At 41.7% G+C, this 17,686-nt stretch overlaps 1 protein-coding gene across 1 annotated transcript; it reads left to right on the top strand.

Moving 5' to 3' along the window:
- The first annotated feature begins 10,364 nt into the window (after positions 1-10,364).
- LOC145411963 (synaptosomal-associated protein 29-like) lies at positions 10,365-11,055 on the top strand. The gene is made up of 2 exons (XM_080281934.1): positions 10,365-10,668; positions 10,787-11,055. The coding sequence occupies exons 1-2, from the start codon at positions 10,497-10,499 to the stop codon at positions 11,053-11,055; spliced, it is 441 nt and encodes a 146-aa protein (XP_080138060.1). The 5' UTR covers positions 10,365-10,496.
- The last annotated feature ends 6,631 nt before the right edge of the window (positions 11,056-17,686 follow it).

Here is a 17,686-nt window from a genome sequence, read left to right as displayed (position 1 = left end):
AGAAGGGAAAGAAGTTATACGCGGCTTTCATGGGTTTGGAAAAAGCATATGACAGGGTGGATAGACAAGGATTGTGGAAAGTGTTAAGAATATATGGAGTAGATGGGACGTTTTTGAATGCTGTGAAGAGTATGTACGATGGTGCGAAGGCTGCAGTGCGTGCGGATGGTGAACTAAGTGAATTTTTCTCTTTGAAAGTTGGGTTGAAACAGGGATGTGTCATGTCTCCATGGTTGTTCAATCTGTACATGGATGGGGTAATAAAAGAGGTACAAGGTAGGGTAGTGGATGTTGGAGTGGCCTTGGTGAGAGAGGATAGTGTTTGGAAACTCCCTGTACTGTTGTTTGCAGATGATACTGTGTTGTTGAGTGAAGACGAAGGGGAGCTGCAAGGCTTGGTGGATGAATTTGGGAGAGTGTGTAAGAAACGGAATCTAAAGGTGAATGTAGGGAAGAGTAAAGTGATGGTCTTTGAGAGAAGTGAAGTCAGTGAATGTACAGTGAGGTTGGATGGTGAGGAATTGGAAAATGTGAGTACGTTTAAGTACTTGGGTAGTGTGATGAGTAAGGATGGAGGTTTTGAGGGTGAAGTGCTTGAAAGGGTACAGCAGGGAAGAAAGGTTGCTGGTTCTTTGAAAGCAGTGATAAGAAACAGGGGAGTGAGCATGGAAGTGAAAAAGTTACTACATGACAGTATTGTGATACCAACTCTAAAGTACGGAAGTGAAGCTTGGACGTTGTTGGAAGGACACAAGTCAAGAGTGAGAGCAGTGGAAATGAGTTATTTAAGAGGAGCCTGTGGAGTCACATGGAGAGACAGGCTGACGAATGAGGGTATAAAGGAGCGTTGTGGTGTTGATGTGGATGTGATAGGAAGCGTTATGAGGAACACACTGAGGTGGTTTGGCCATGTGGAGAGGATGGAGGGTGAAAGACTGACGATGAGAGTGTATGTGAGTGAGGTGGAGGGGGGAAGAGGGAGGGGGAGGCCGAGGATGAGATGGAGGGATGGGGTGGAGAGGTATATGAGAGAGGGGTGTGTGAGTTGGGAGCAGGGCAGTGAAATGGCGGGGGACAGGGCGACTTGGAGGCCATTTGTTTGTGGCCACCCCAAACGGGATTGAGGCGTCTGGCAATACTATATATATATATATATGTGTGTGTGTGTGTGTGTGTGTGTGTGTGTGTGTGTGTGTGTGTGTGTGTGTGTGTGTGTGTGTGTGTGTGTGTGTGTGTGTGTGTGTGTGTGTGTGTGTGTGTGTGCGTGGGTGTGTGGGTGTGTGTGTGTGTGGGTGGGTGGATGTGGTAAGTGGGGGTGCTCACCATTCACTCACTCGATGTACGAGTAGAACTGCTTTGGGTGTTTGCCTTTTCCTCTGTTCCATCCATCCTCTTCTGTCTTCCTTTCCTTCATTCTTTCCTCTTTCTTCTTCCTACGAGTAACTTTACACTCCCTCCTCTGCCTTGCTTTCCTTCATTCCTTCCTTTTCCTTCTGCCTATCGGTGACTCTACACTGAGTGGCACGCCAAATGGATTCCCGCACACTAGGAAACTATTTACTACGCTGGGTGGTAATCATATAACCAAATTATGGCGCCTGGTGGTTTAGTAGGTAATTCAGGTGCTCCAATCGAATTGAGCCTGTATAAGTTTATATCCAAGGGATGGTTAGGGTTTAGTGCTCACGTAATACCACTCAGGGATGAGTGAGACTGGTCAGTCTCATAAATGTCAGGAGTAACTTGCCCAGCGCCGGGTTCCTACGCCCCTTTGCGAGGCTACATAGGATTGGATGATGGATGGATGTACTGTATATGGATCTCTCTCTCTCTCTCTCTCTCTCTCTCTATCAATATACTGTATGTACCCATACTGTATTACTGTAATCATATAACCATACTTCATGATACCTAAACCTATGTATGTAACCAGTACAGTTTGTGTTAATCAGCAAATTCCTTGAACTGCTGAGCTAAGCTAAGGTTCTCACGCCCGCTTCTCGCTCACAGTCAGTTGGGGGTTAGCAAGCATACAGAGAACATCTATAGTATTTCTCCCGTAAATAAACCTCCGTTAAGATCTTTGGGATAATCCTAACTGGGGAACGGGAGGACGGTGAAACACTTAGGTTGCAGCAGTGATGGCACAACAAAACTTCGTTTGTGTCGGTGTTCTATCCTTTCCAGTCTACACACCTGTGGCACGCCCTACACTTCACCTGCCTTCAGTAAGCAACTATCGACTGACAGTTCTACCAACCCTCCTGTCTAAGAAAATTAGAATATTTTACCAAATTCAAATGGAGGAGGACATGAAAGTCCCAGTTAAAGATGGCAAATTATTTGAGGCAGCGCTGTGATGAAGGCCACTAATTCTGAGGTGCGCCAGTTGTTGCGTGGAACCCAATGGGTACAAGACATTCATGGAACTCTTATGCTTTCACCAAAAAGCTTTAGAGATGTGCTTCATAACCTGAGATCTATGAACTGGTTAGACGAAAGACAGAGGGAGGTAGCCCTACCGATAGGTTTCAATCCAGGAGATAAAATTGTTAACATCTCAAAGGCCATCCAAGAAAGAACAGGATCGAACCTCACTCGTCAGGCCACTACTCGCCCCTCGGTCTCGAAAATTTTTCACACCTCCACCACCTCATCGGATTACTCACGTTCGCGACCCACTACGAGGGGAAAACCTAACACTAACCATTATTCCCTTTCACGGTACCGATCACCAACCGGCGGTAGCGACCAGTCCAATGTGCGACGGGGCAAACAATCCTCGATTGTGTGCTGGCACTGTGGTAACACTGGGCATCGAGAATCCAGTTGCGACCGTAAACAAATTCACTCACAAGGAGGACAGCATACACCTTCGCGATCGCGTCGTCCTAAATGCAAATATCACAAGAACAGTGCAACTCACACTACTGAGGAATGTCGTTACCTAAAAAGCCGCCAGTCGGGGGAAGAGAAGCTCCTGTATCGGAAAAATATAACATAACATCAAAAGATACGCCCGTACCAGAAAAATGTAACATAACAACAGAAGATCAACTCCCCATTCGCCAGGTAGGGCCTATACCTTCTTCAGGCTTAGTAATTCTAGGATGGAGTGAAGACATACAAACCTCGTTTTTCATGGACACAGGATCTATGGTGAATTTGATCTCTGATACCTCTTTAAACAGCATTAGGGGAACAAGCAAAAAGGTCGGAATCCTTGAGCCACCTGGCATTCGCCTATGCGGTGTGGATGGCTCATAGTTTAAGGTCAAGGGAAGAGTCACTTTAAAGGTACAACTAGATAAAGCCTTGACACCTTTTTACAACAGAATTTCATGTCACGGACGACCTCAGATATCCAGCAGATGCCCTTCTTGGTTTACCCACCATGGCACAATACTCTATCACCCTAATACCTGCTTGTGGTAGTATAGATATTCATGGGTTCCCAGTATATGGCATGGAATATCTACGTCCTGTGCTTTCCCAAATAAACTCAGTCATTCAGTCTCAGCTGACCCCACCACTGCCTGAGAGTACAGATGAATACTCCCCATTATCTGAGAGAAAAGAGATAATTCCACCACTCCCTGGGAGCAAAGAAGTAAATTCACCAACAACTAATGATACACCCTCTAAACACTCAATAGTGGACATGACAACCCCTCTAACGACAGCACTATAGCCGACTCAGACACGTCTCAGTTAGCTACCTCACAAAATTTGAATAATGTTGTACAACGTGCGGAGACGAGGCATGCAGTAACAAATCAGTGCACAGTTTTGTTACTGCTTGAGTTTACCAAAGTCTCTGTTCGTGTTGTAGGTGCGAAAGAAGGAGTAGATGTACCAACATTACCTGAGACGTGTTGTGTGAATGGCTTAACTTATGGGTCGGCACTGTGTACTGTGTTGGAGGATAACTTGTGTTACCTGTACTTGCTAAATGTCACTAACGCTCCATTGAAGCTTAAAAGTAGTATAAAGATTGGAGACTTCCTGGTTTACCCATCGGCAGTAAGGGTGTGCCAGGAAGTACCATTCTCCATACCTACTGAAAATGATGATGATAATGATTCATCTGGTGTGTTTGCCATCAACTCTAAGGAATCTGCTCCGACTCTTTCACCTGACCTACTCTTAAGTCTGACTTGTGCTGATTTTCCTCAGCATAAAGATCAATTAGTCAAACTATTGCAGTCTTATCGAGATGTTGTAGTCTTACCCTGAGAACCTATGGGTAGGACAGATTTCGTTAAGCATCACATAGAACTAGTACTGGGTACTCAGCCTCACAGCTTGAGAAAAGAGACAGATGAGATAGTGCAAAAAATGTTAGATCAGGACATTATTGAACCCTTTGTCAGTCCATGGAATAGCCCACTTTTCTCAGTTCCAAAGAAGGGCGGCCAATTTAGACCAGTAGTGGACTACTGTAGAGTAAATTCTGTAACCGTACCAGATCGTTTTCCACTGCCAGTCGTGACTGATTTGCTAGAGTCACTAGGTGAGAACAGCATAGTCTTTACATCCCTTGACCTACTCAGTGGCTACTGGCAGGTAGAAATGGAAGAATAATCTCGCCTTATAACAGCCTTCAGCACCCCTTCTGGACATTTTCAGTTTAAGAGGCTTCCCTTCGGATTTAGGAATGCCCCTTCAGTATTCATGAGACTCATCCATTCAGTCTTCAGTGGCACGATCGGCCACTCTCTTTTTGCTTACTTACAGTAGATGACATAATTGTCGTGAGCAAATCAATCCCTGAACATTTTGTTATAGGAGCGCCTTCAACTGGCTGGTCTGAAGATCAGCCTTAGTAAATGTAATTTCCTGAGAAAGAAAATTAAATTCCTAGGGCATGTAATTGATGCAGAAAGTATTCATAACAATGAGGGTAAAACTAAGGCGGTCATCAACTTCCCAGAACCTACCAATACAGAGACTATAAAGAGTTTTCTTGGACTGGGTGCTTACTATCGCAGATTCATCAAAGGATATGCAGAGATCGCCGCTCCTCAGACTCACTTACTAAAGAAAAATGTACCTTTCGTTTGGACTAAAGATCCGTCACAGGCCTTCAAACCACTCAAAACAGCCCTTGTAAATGCCCCAGTTTTAGCATTTCCTGATGATACAACACTCTTTCTTCTGTGCACGGATGTCTCAGGGCAGGACTTGGTGCAGTTTAGCATATGCTAGTCGCTCCCTCAACCATGTTGAACGGAATTACAGTGTTACAGACCTGTTAGCTCTGGCAGTGGTCTGGTCCTTGAAACATTTCAGAGATATAGTATATGGCTACCCAGTGCATATCCAGACAGACCACCTCCCTCTATGTGATTTGTTCAAAGGACGAAACCTCACAGGTAGGCTAGCTAGATAGTCAGTCACCATCCAGGACTTCAATCCAACTTTTCAGTATGTACCAGGAAAATCGAATGTAGTTGCAGACGCACTTTCACACAATGTAGCAGTGGCTGTCCCATCAGTGCAGCCCAACGAAACTTGTAACACCACATTAACCCGCCGCGTCCCGACGACATATGAATACATCACCACGTTTTGTCACAGTGACACCCGACGATGTATCCATACATTATGCAATTGCGAGGTCCATCATTTGCACATTTTTCAAGTTTCACGGGTGATTTTTGGTAGGCATAAGTAGGAGACCTTCCTCTACCCAACGCCAGGTGAGGATAATGCCTGGCCCCACCTGACCCCCCTCCCCCCTGCATGCCATTTTCTCAGCAACTCACCTGTTAGCAGTGACCTGGCCAGTAAAGACATGTCGCACCACGTTCTCTCCAATGACGAAATTCAAGGCTAAAGTGATTCCTGAGGTGAAGGACAAAGAAAGAAATAAGCCAGAGGAAGAAGCAAGCAGAAGTGATGAGGCGGTAATTTCGTAAAAGAAGGTGCCATATGTTGATGTTTTTGGTGAGTGAACAACACTTACATAGCCTATATTATTGTCTGAAAACCAATATACTCTTGTACTACATATAAATTCGTACCAAATATATAAATGTCTAACCAGTTATGAATGGTCTGAAATAGCTACCCATCTCATAGAAAACGTTTTCTCTCGAGCCTGACCTGAGAGAACACGGTAACAAGGTAAAGGTACTCTTACTTCCACCGTATTTCTAAACTCAACTGAGCACTTTCTCTCTGAATTTTCGATGTTTCTCGCAAAAAGCGGAGGATTTAGTAAAAAAAAAAAAAAAAACTTTCCTAAAATCTGCGGGGATTGGGGGGGTCATTGGTGAAAAATCTGCCGCGACGCGGCGTGTTAACACCCGAGGTTGTTCAAAATTATCCATGCAAGGACCCTGTATGGTCCAAAGTAATTTATTTCCTGGTATCGGGAGATAACTCGACCTTACCTACTCTATCAGTGCCAATTAATGGGCTCATGTTAAAAGATGATATAGAGGAAAACATTACTCACAGTGAAGAATTTGCCCAATAGGGAAGTACATCAACTTGTCCCTACTGATCTAATATCTGCGGTACTTCAGATAGTTCATGATACACCTCATGCATCCTATCCGAGTAAAGATCGATGCTTGAGATAAGCACGTCTCGGATATTATTGGCCAACTATGCATCGAGATATTAATGTACTCTGTGAATCTTGTATTTCGTGCCACCACCACAAAGAATCAACCAGCTTACCAGCACTGCTCTTACAATACTAATCCCGTCATGCCCGTGGGAAACTGTCTCTTTTGACCTTCTAAAACTCCCTCTTACAGAATCAGACGCTGAGTATTTATTTGTAGCAGTTGACCACTTCTCACGCTACTGTGTCCTGGCACCCCTTTCAGATAAGACCGCAAAGAGCGTGGCGTATGCCTTCATCGACCAGGCAAAAATGCCCATTTACTACACCAAGTACAATTATTACAGATAATTGCACTGAGTTTAACAATACTCTTCTAGATGAAATTTGCAAACAGTACAAAATCAACAAATGCAATGTTGTCCATGACCATCCAGCTTCAAATGGCCTCGTTGAGCGCCATAACTGAAAGGTTTTGGAGTGTCTCAGACATCTAGGGTCACATAGTGCATCCTAGGATGAATGGATACCCCAAATTGCAGCTGCTATAAATAGTTCCATCAATGCATCCATTGGTGAATCTCCCTTCTTTGTTTTATTTGGATTCGATAAAGACCTTCCCTATTCCATCTTATCTTCAAGGCCTGATCCCATCTATAACATGGATGACTATGTGAAGGTGAAAATGGCACCGTTCCAGGAAATTCATCAATATGTCAAAGCAAATCTGGCCTCATCTCAGGAGGACATGTTGCAACACCAGCATAAGTCTGCCTTGCTTATCAATATCAACATTGGAGATCTAATATTTGCTCGTTCCTTTACTCGCACCTCTAAATTTGATGACAAATTTACAGGCCCCCACCGCGTGATAATAGGGTAACAAGTTTCATATACAAGAATTGTCAACTAGATACCAAGTGGGTGCATGCGGACGATCTAAAGCGTGCACCACGAGGCCTGGTGTTGAAAGAGTCACTTGCACAACCTACCATTACTTCTCGTTCTCCACCTATTCCTCAGTCTGAGCCTTCTTCACCCACATCTCCCCATTCTTCAACCAATCAATATCGATCCAAGTTGCGTTCTGCACATAAACATCTTCATGACTTCTCCCATTAAGTTGAACTTATTTTCTAGGTAAGATGTTAGCGGTCTACCTGCTGGCAGTGCTGACCCTCATAGGGTCCGGGTTGGGTGAGGATGGTGGAGTACGTCCCGGGGCCTTGGTCAGCTCAGGAGGCGAGGTAATGGTGACTGAGGATATAGTCTCCCTGCGCTACAATCTTAAGGCCCTGGCTGACGTAGCCATTGCCCTGCCTCACTTCGCACGCCAGTTGGACGAAATCAAGACCCAACTGTCAACCATCGTGGGGAAACACAATCCGGATCAGTTTTGGTACTCTCCATATCTCCCAATTCCTTAGCAATTGGAATACATCAATGATAGGTTCTCTCAGCTTAATGACACATTTAGCAATCAGGCACCCATAGGTCGTTCACATGTGACACGAGTCTTTGATTTTGGAGGTGAAATTCTTAGTGTCTTATTTGGCGTGGCTACAGCACGTGACCTCTCTGGTTTCAAGTCTGACCTAGCTCACTTGCTCACGGCTCTTATGTTGCAGAAGATTACAACCCACCTAAATGAAGATACACTCTGAACAACTTCACAGGAATTCTAAGGCAACAAATTTCTAAAATTAACATTGTTTCTCAGCTCCTCTACCTAAAACTCCACATGGACAATCTCCACCTATCCACAGACTCTCTTCTTTCTCTAGTTCGTATCCTAATCGATGGTGTTGATGGACGTGTCACTGCGGACTTAGTACCTATCTCTGCCCTTCGTTCTGTATTAGAATGGCCACGCTCTACATTCGATTTGTCTCCAGAGCTTTCTTTCTCCTCTCGAGAATTCTACTATCCAGTTCTTGAGGCCACCCTCCTCGCTAAGGATGTCGTGGTTCATATTCCTCTACGTTCTACCATCACCTTTAACCTCTTCCAAATTATTCCTTTTCCTTTTAGGTTCAATAACTCTTTATTGCAAGCATCTGTTCTCTCGGAATATTTCCTCCTATCCCGTGATCAGCTTTCCATTGCTTTCATCTCCTCCACAGATCTCGAGAGATGTTCTCTCCTTATCCCTACATCTCGTCTTTTTGCAACTTACCTTCTGGCTATTTTCCCCAGTAGCGCTGCACCCTCCGAGTCTGCCTTAGCTCGCAACCATTCTATACACTTTGCCTGTTCCTTTGTTCCGGCTCCAGAAATTCCAGTGCATAACGCTCATCTGAACTACATCCAGTACTCCTTCTTCACCGTCCCCATCTCTAGTATCATCATGTGTCCTGATTCTTCTCTTCGATCAGTGCCTGCTAGTGGTCTCTGTAAGGCACCTGACTATTGTACAGTCAAATTTGAGTCTGTCATCACCTACGCCACTCATTACCACCAAACAGTACGCAGTCACACTTATGACATCTTCCAACCAATCAACATGACTTCCACCCTACCAATTGATAATATTTCCATCACCTCTGTAAACTTGAGTATGCTACCATTCTTAAACGAAAGTGACTTCATTATGGCTCAGTTTTCTATGGTCTTCAGCCGTTCATGGGTACATCCGACATTTGTGTTTCCCCCAGTGGCCGTGACTTTCATAGGTTTCATTCTCACAGTCTGTGCGGTGCACTGTTGTGTAAGGAAGATGGAACGCAGACTACACGAGATCAGAATCGCAACAGGAATAGTGCAGCCTCCACAGGATGTAGAAGCAGGCCGTACTTAGTGTCCTCATGTGTGGTGAATAACAGTGCAAAGTTATTCAAATAACATCTATTGACAGAAAAATACAGACACACACACACACACACACACACACAAAAGGAACGAAGGAATTACAATGAAATGAGAAAAAAGTGTGTGTGTATATATATATATATATATATATATATATATATATATATATATATATATATATATATATATATATATATATATATATATATATATATATATATTATTATTATTATTATTATTCTATTTCCATGTTATTACATTTCTTAATTCACATGGCCATGTATTGTATATACTGTATCCCTGTCCCTTCCTACAACTCTCATGGAATAATTCTACCTTATAATAATTATCAAACCAAGTACATATATACCTGGTAACTCCCCCCTCCCACCTCAAGAGTTATATAAATGAACTACTGTGTAGCTTGCCTCATTGTGTCAAGAGACACCAATTCAATTAAACGGGGAGTATTGTACCCATACTGTGTTATTATAATCATATAACCATACTTCATGATACCTAAACCTATGTATGTAACCAGTACAGTTTGTGTTAATCAGCAAAATCCTTGAACTGCTGAGCTAAGCTGAGGTTCCCACGCCCGCTTCTCGCTCACAGTCAGTCGGGGGTTAGCAAGCATACAAAGCACATCTATAGTATTTCTCCTGGAAATAAACATTCGTTACACATCGCCCCAGATCTTTGGAATTAACCAAATTGGGGAATGAGAGGACGGTGAAACATATATATATATATATATATATATATATATATATATATATATATATATATATATATATATACATATATATATATATATATATATATATATATATATATATATATATATACATATATATATATATATATATATATATATATATATATACATATATATATATATATATATATATATATATATATATATATATATATATATATATATATATATATATATATATATATTAGGGGACAGGAAACACTGCGACAGATGAGGGAGATTGAGCGCTGAACCGTCCAATTGTCTAAGAACTGCATAGCAGCCCTGAATGAGAAGGAACGAGTAGGTATCGAAACAGCTGAGGAATTGGTGAAGCATCGAGAGCAATTGATGAACACAGACAAAAGCTTAGACGACATGAACGGCATCCTGAAAGACATGCAGAAGGATATCAACGGCATCAAGAGAGTTTTTAGCAGCTTTAAAAATTGGTGGACCAGCTCCGAAGAAGGGAACAGCAGCGGATGGTGTGAAAACCAGCGGAGGGAAGGAGGAAACGAAGGTGGAGAGAAAACTTCCCTCCCCCTCCTCCAATCCAAACCTATGCACTGCGTACAAAAATAGTCAACAATCTATCTGCACTCAGATGAAGACTGAGCACCCAGCACTGCGTCTGAAAGGCCTCGAGGAAGATGATGATCCGAACACAGATGACAAAAGTACCAGCGATTTCCGAGCTCAATCCAGCAAAGTGAATCAACAACTAGATAGCGACTTAGATGAGATGTCGCTTGGACTGGCTCGACTCAAAGGCCTTGCTATCGGATTGGGGTCGGAGATTGTAGACCAATATCAGCTCTTGGATCGGAACTCTTCGAAGGCGGATCGAGCGGATATGACCATCGGATCTCAGAACGCACAGATGAAGAAAATACTAGGCAAGAAATAGATAGATAGATAGATAGATGGATGGTTAGAGAGAGAGAGAGAGAGAGAGAGAGAGAGAGAGAGAGAGAGAGAGAGAGAGAGAGAGAGAGAGAGAATGTTTGGATGGATGGATTGATAGATGGATGGATGGATAGATTGATAAAGAGATATAAATGCTAAAGATGGATAGGTAGACAGAGATGGGTAGATGGATGGAGAGAGAGAGAGAGAGAGAGAGAGAGAAAGAGAGAGAGTTATGTTTGGATGGACGGATGAATGGATAGATGAAAGGATAACTGGATAGGTAGATAAATAAAGAGAGGTTTGGATTGATGAATGGATGGATAGATAGATGAAGAGAGAGAGAGAGAGAGAGAGAGAGAGAGAGAGAATGTTCGGAAGGATGGATGGATAAATAGATGGATGTTAAAGTGAGTATGATAGTGATAATTAGATAGATGGGTAGATACATAGATAGGGCAATAGATACATAGATACTAATAATTGGGCGGTAAGATAGATTGACAGTGTTACTTGGATGGATGGATGGATGGATTGACAGATAGATGAGGAAGATTTATTGATAGATAAATGGATGGAGGAATAAATAGCCAGCGATATTTGGACGGATAGATGATAGATGGACTGATAGATAGAGGAGGAAGGACCAGTGATAGATAAATAGAGCGATAGACAGAAAAAACTTTGATAACTCGTACATACCGACCACTGGAAATATATTTGGCAGTATTGTAGGCATTGCTCAGTGTGGGTGTGGGTGTGGCAGTGGGAGTAGAAAATGAATAAATAATGCAGGGTAGACACTGGTAACAGCTCAGTCTGCTGGAGTGGGTATGACAGTGGGAGTAGGAAGTAGATAAATGAAGAAGGATAGACACATAACATGGCTGAGTCCGCTGGTGTGGGTGTGGCAGTGGAAGTAGGAACTGAACAAACGATGCAGGATTGCCACTGGTAACAACTCAGTCTGCTGGTGTAAGCATGGAAGTGTAAGTTTATAAACAGACGATATTGCAGTCTATTAAAAATTGGGATGATACAGACATTTAAGAAATTGCAAATACTCCTTTCACCTGAACTTGGCCCAGATTTTCAATATTCTCTAGCTGGTTCAGTAACACCTCTTCCTGAGCTATTTATTATTCATAATAATACTTTCACAGAAAGTATGAATATGAAAATACGGTGGTAGATGGGGACGCTTGGTGGTAGGTAGGGGCGCTCACCATCCACTCACTCGATGTTGTGCTACTTTGGGTGTCTGCCCTTTCCCCTTTTCCATCCTTCCTCTTCCGACTTCCTCTCCTTCACTCTATCCTCTTTCTTCTGCCTACGGGCGACTTTACACTCCCTCTTCTGTCTTTCTTTCCTTAATTTTTTCCTCTTCCTTCTGCCTGTTGGTAACTCTGCACTGAGTGACAAGCTCAATAGTTTCTGTACACCAGGAAACCATTACAACGCTGGGTGGTAACCATATAACCAAATTACGGCAACTGGTGGTTTAGTGGGTAACTAAGGTGCTCCAGTCGGATTAAGCCTGTGTAGGTTTATATCCAAGGGATGGTTAGGGTTTATTCCTCACGTAATGCCACTCTGGGATGAGTGAGGCTGGTCACTCATGTAATTGTCAGGACCGACTTCCCTAGCCCCGGGTTCCTACGCTTCTCATGGGGCGACGGGATTGAATGATGGATCTCTCTCTCTCTCTCTCTCTCTCTCTCTCTCTCTATATATATATATATATATACACACACATATATAATATATATATATATATATATATATATATATATATATATATATATATACACACACACATATATATATATATATATATATATATATATATATATATATATATATATATATACAGTACATGGAGCCTCTGTGTTATAGTGGTAAAGTGTGCATTTTCGTACACTGAAGAAAAAGGGTTCGCGCCCTGCCAGTGTAATTAACTTTGGAAGCGTTCTTCTGGCCACGTACTGCTTGGCGGACATCAGGGGTGCTGTGATTGAACCAGTGTTGCATGCTATAAAGTATGCTCGTACCCAGTTGGCTTGCGCGGGCCGATTACACTTGGTTCACAGACTACACACACATCCAAAGTCACTACAGCACTACAATTACACTTACAGGCATTTCTCACCCTACATACAATCTTTACCAGACAGCCTAAGCCACTTGGTAGAGATACATTGGCTGTATCATCCCCACTTCGGTCGGGATAAGCCGGTCCTGCAGTGGACGCTCAAACAGCTGATGAGATGAGATGATATATATATATATATATATATATATATATATATATATATATATATATATATATATATATATATATATATATATATATATATATATATATATATATATATATATATATATATATATATATATATATATATATATATATATATATATATATATATATGTGTGTGTGTGTATATATATATATATATATATATATATATATATATATATATATATATATATATATATATATATATATATTTTAATGCGAGGAAGAAAGAAGCAAAGGCCACGAGCTCGCAATTATTGTTCCTTCCAAGAGAAAAACGAAATACAAGAGAGAGCCAAATTCAAGATCCGATCATTTTGAGATGCCTGGATACACTGCGTTTGAAAGACTGGAGATCATAGGAAGCAGGAAATACAGACAGAGGGAGACAGTTCCAGAGTTGACCTGTTGCATAAATGAGAGACTGGGAGTAATGGTTAACTCTTGCATAAGAGAGTTGGACAGAATAGGGATGAGAGTTTGCTACTAGACGGGTGCTACGCGCCCGTCGTAGAGGACGAGGAATGCATGCAGACAGTTCAGAGGAGCAGTGACCATTGAAGTAGCGAAAGAAAAGAGATAAAGATGCAACAGTGCGACGAAGAGACAGAGGTTGAAGGGAGTCAGTAAGAAGAGGAGAGTTAATGAGACGAAAAGCATTTGACTCCACTCTATTGAGAAGATCTGTATGTGGGGACCCTCCCCACACATGAGAGATGTACTCCACACAGGGGCTGATAAAACCCCTGTATAGAGTCAACAATTATGCAGGGGTAAAGAAGGAACGGAGTCAGTTTAGCACACCTAATCTCTTGGAAGCAAATTTTACAAGAGATGTAATATGATCTTTCCAAGATAAGTACCGAGTAAATGAAACCCCAAGCATGTTCAAGGATGATGCAGGATTAAGCTGAATATTATTAAACATTAGTGGGTATACCTGCGGAATATTTTGTTGGGTTGATAGGTGTAAAAACTGAGTCTTTGAAGCATTAAAAACAACCAGATTATTTTTACCCCAGTCAGAGATACGAGCCAAGTCAGACATTAGGTGTGCCATAGCCTCGTCCCTTGTTTGTTGAAGTAACTGCTGAGATGGACGTTGCGGGAACCGAATGGATAGGTGAAGGGTGGAGTCATCAGCATATGAGAGGATAGGGTTAGATGTACAGCTTAGAAGGTCATTGATGAATAAAAGGAAGAGAGTTGATGATAGGACAGAGCCCTGAGGAACAGCACTGTTGATAGATCTAGGAGAAGAACGATGGCCGTCTACAACAGCGGCTATAGAACGACCAGAAAGGAAGCTAGAGATGAAGGCACAGATAGAAGGATAGTAACCGTAAGAGTGCAGTTTGGAAATTAAAGATTTATGCCAGACTCGATCGAAAGCCGTTGAGATGTCAAGTGCAATGGCAAAGCTTTTGCCAAAGTCCCGAAAGGAGGATGACCAGGAATCTGAAAGGTAGGTGAGAAGATTGCCAGTGGAGCATCCCTGACGGAACCCATACTGACAATCAGAAAGAAGATTGTGATAGGAAAGGTGCTTTAAAATTTTTCTATTAAGAATTGGCTCGAAAACTTTTGAGATACAGGATGTTAAAGCAATTGGACGATAGTTAGAGGGTTGAGAATGGTCACCCTTCTTTGGGAGTGGCTGAATGACAGCAAACTTCCAGCAAGAGGGAAAGGTATGAGTTGATAGACAAAGGCGAAAGAGTTTGCCTAGGCAGGGTGTAAGCACAGAAGCACAGTTCTTGAGAACAACAGGAGGGACTCCATCAGGCCCATATGCCTTTTTAATATTGAGGCCAGTGATGGCAGAAAATATATCAGCTGAAGAAATTTTAATGTCAGCCATGAGGAAGTCAGAGGGGGGAAGTGATGGAGGAACAGCACCGGAATCATCTAAGGTGGAATTGGAGGAGAAAGTCTGCGTGAAGAGATCTGCATTATCAGTAGAAATAGCTACAGAACCATCAGAGTAGAAAAGAGGAGGGAAGGATGATGAGGTAAAGTTGTTAGAAAGGTTTTTGGCACGGTGCCAGAAGGAGCAGGAAGAATTCGAGTTGGAGAGTTGAGAGCATTTAGTACGGATGAAATTATTTTTAGCAGAGCGAAGAACAGACTTAGCACGATTCTGGGCAGAAACTTTTATTTAAAAAACAAAGAAAACAGCCCTAATTCCTCTCAGTTTAACCTGAGGCGTCCCGATGACTTAGGGATACGTTGCCACATTTTGTCATGGTGACACCTGATCATTCTTGATACAACTAGCGTTAACAGTGGGATAAAGTGTGGAGTTGTTGTCAGATAACAACAAATGTTCTCGGATAAGAGTTTAAACAAACCACAATTTTTTGGTTGTCAGCATCACATTCTGGACAGGATTCTCCATTTGGTGATGGACGAAGAACTTGGTGCTAACAATAATTCTCCAAACATCGAACATTCATTTGTGTCTCAAGTAATAAAGAATTATTAAAAACTAAAGTCACAATTTCTTAACAGAACAGAAGAGATCCTCGATAAGTCAGGATGGAGAGATGACAACAAGGTTTTGTACCATTTAACACGAATATTTAGATTCTTCGAAGAAAAAGGGTATTTTCCTTTGATTAACCCATCCCGTCCCGACCACTTTTCCACCACTGACTCCCCCCAATCCCGACCAATTTTGGATTTTTTTTTTTTTTTTTTGCTCAAACCTCCTCTTTTGGTGAGAAACATCGAAAATTCATAGAGAAATCGCTCACCTGAGGTTTAAAATACTCAACACAGGTAGCAGTACCTCCATACCTTACTGTGTTTTCTATCAGGCTGGCTCCAAAGAAAATGAGTTCTATGGGAGGGTAACTATTCCACTTCATTCATAAATGGAATTTATTTATTTGGAATGAATTTATATGTAGTACGAGAGTATATTGGTTTTTCACACGGTAATATATTTTAGGCAATATAACCATTGTTTCACTCACCAAACACATCAACATACCTGATCTTTTTTGGTGACATTACCTGATCATCATTTCTGACTGTTTCTTCCTCTAATGCTATGTAAACTTTGTCCTCCACATTGTCATCGATTGGGGAATCACTCTGTCCCTGAATTTCGTACTGTTGCACGACATGTCTTTACTGGCCAAGTCACTGGTAACAGGTGAATTGCTGAGATAATGGCGTGCTGGGGGGGGGGAGGTCATATGGGGTAAGGCAGTCCCTGCCTGGCATCTTGTAGAGGAAGGTGTCTCGTGTATACTTACCAAAAATCTCATGCGAAAATTGAAAATTGTGCAAATTAGGGACCTTGCAATTAATTTGCATTTATATACATCAATGGGACTGACAGTGACAAAATGTGTCTACGTATGTATATGTCAACGGGACCCGGCGGGTTAATTTTCACAAATTCCAGGAATGTGTGGTGGACACCAAGAGCACTTCTCGCTATCCTTCCATTCATTCTTATACCTACAACAAGGAAGACTTTGGAGAAGATATGCAGAGTCATTTCGTATGAATGGGCAAAGAACTGGTTCACTAATCAGATGTTCAATGAAAATGACTTCAAGAACTTGTCAGAAACATTGAAACCTTACAAAAAAGCACTAAACTCATTGCAAAATCACTGGAAGCAGGAGCCAACCTTACTCAAGATACCAAGAAGTAGTCAGTGTGCAGAATGTGCAAGCAAAGTGATGCAGAACTTTATGCTGCCTGCAGAAACAAAGCCAAACTGCAGCTTAGATTCATTCTAGGTCATAAACAGTGATTTTAAGTATTAATGGATTTGTATAAGCTTTTTTTTTTTAATATTATTATTATACATGTAAATATACACTTGCGAAAATCAATTTCTTTTTTTTATTTTGGGGTGTCCCTTTTTTAAAACTGAGAGGAATAAGGGTTTTTTCTTTGTTTTTAAGAAAAAGTTTATCGACTCAAGGTACAGGAACGTAAGGTTGTAAAAAAGTTATAACTCATATACATATGTATACTGTATATATATATAATATTATAACAATCCATTAATAAATGAAGTGACACACCCACATATGTTGATAGGTAGATAGATATAAACATATATATATATATATATATATATATATATATATCGTTGGTAGGTGGGGGCCTCACCATCAACTCACTCGATGTAGCGCTGCTCTCGGATGTCTGCCCTTTCCTCTTCTCCCTCCTTCCTTTCCTTCCTCTTCTGTCTTTCTTTACTTCATTCTTTCCTCGTCCTAGTGCCTGCGTGTGACTTTATACTCCCTCTTTTGTCTTTCCTTCATTCTTTCCTCTTCTCCTGCCTGTGGGTGACTACACTGAGTGA

This window comes from Coenobita brevimanus, chromosome 91 (genome assembly GCF_032717465.1).
Source record: "Coenobita brevimanus isolate Jiangsu-jjx chromosome 91, ASM3271746v2, whole genome shotgun sequence".
Lineage (NCBI taxonomy): Eukaryota > Metazoa > Arthropoda > Malacostraca > Decapoda > Coenobitidae > Coenobita > Coenobita brevimanus.
This window is presented reverse-complemented; position numbering and strand designations above follow the sequence as displayed.

What these genes read in the sequence shown, in the direction of transcription:
- LOC145411963 (XM_080281934.1), top strand. Translation starts at nt 10,497, where the DNA reads ATGAACACAGACAAAAGCTTAGACGACATGAACGGCATCCTGAAAGAC. An exon ending in GAGGGAAGGAGGAAACGAAG is followed by an intron (nt 10,669 to 10,786) that starts GTGGAGAGAAAA and finishes TGCGTCTGAAAG; the next exon opens with GCCTCGAGGAAGATGATGAT.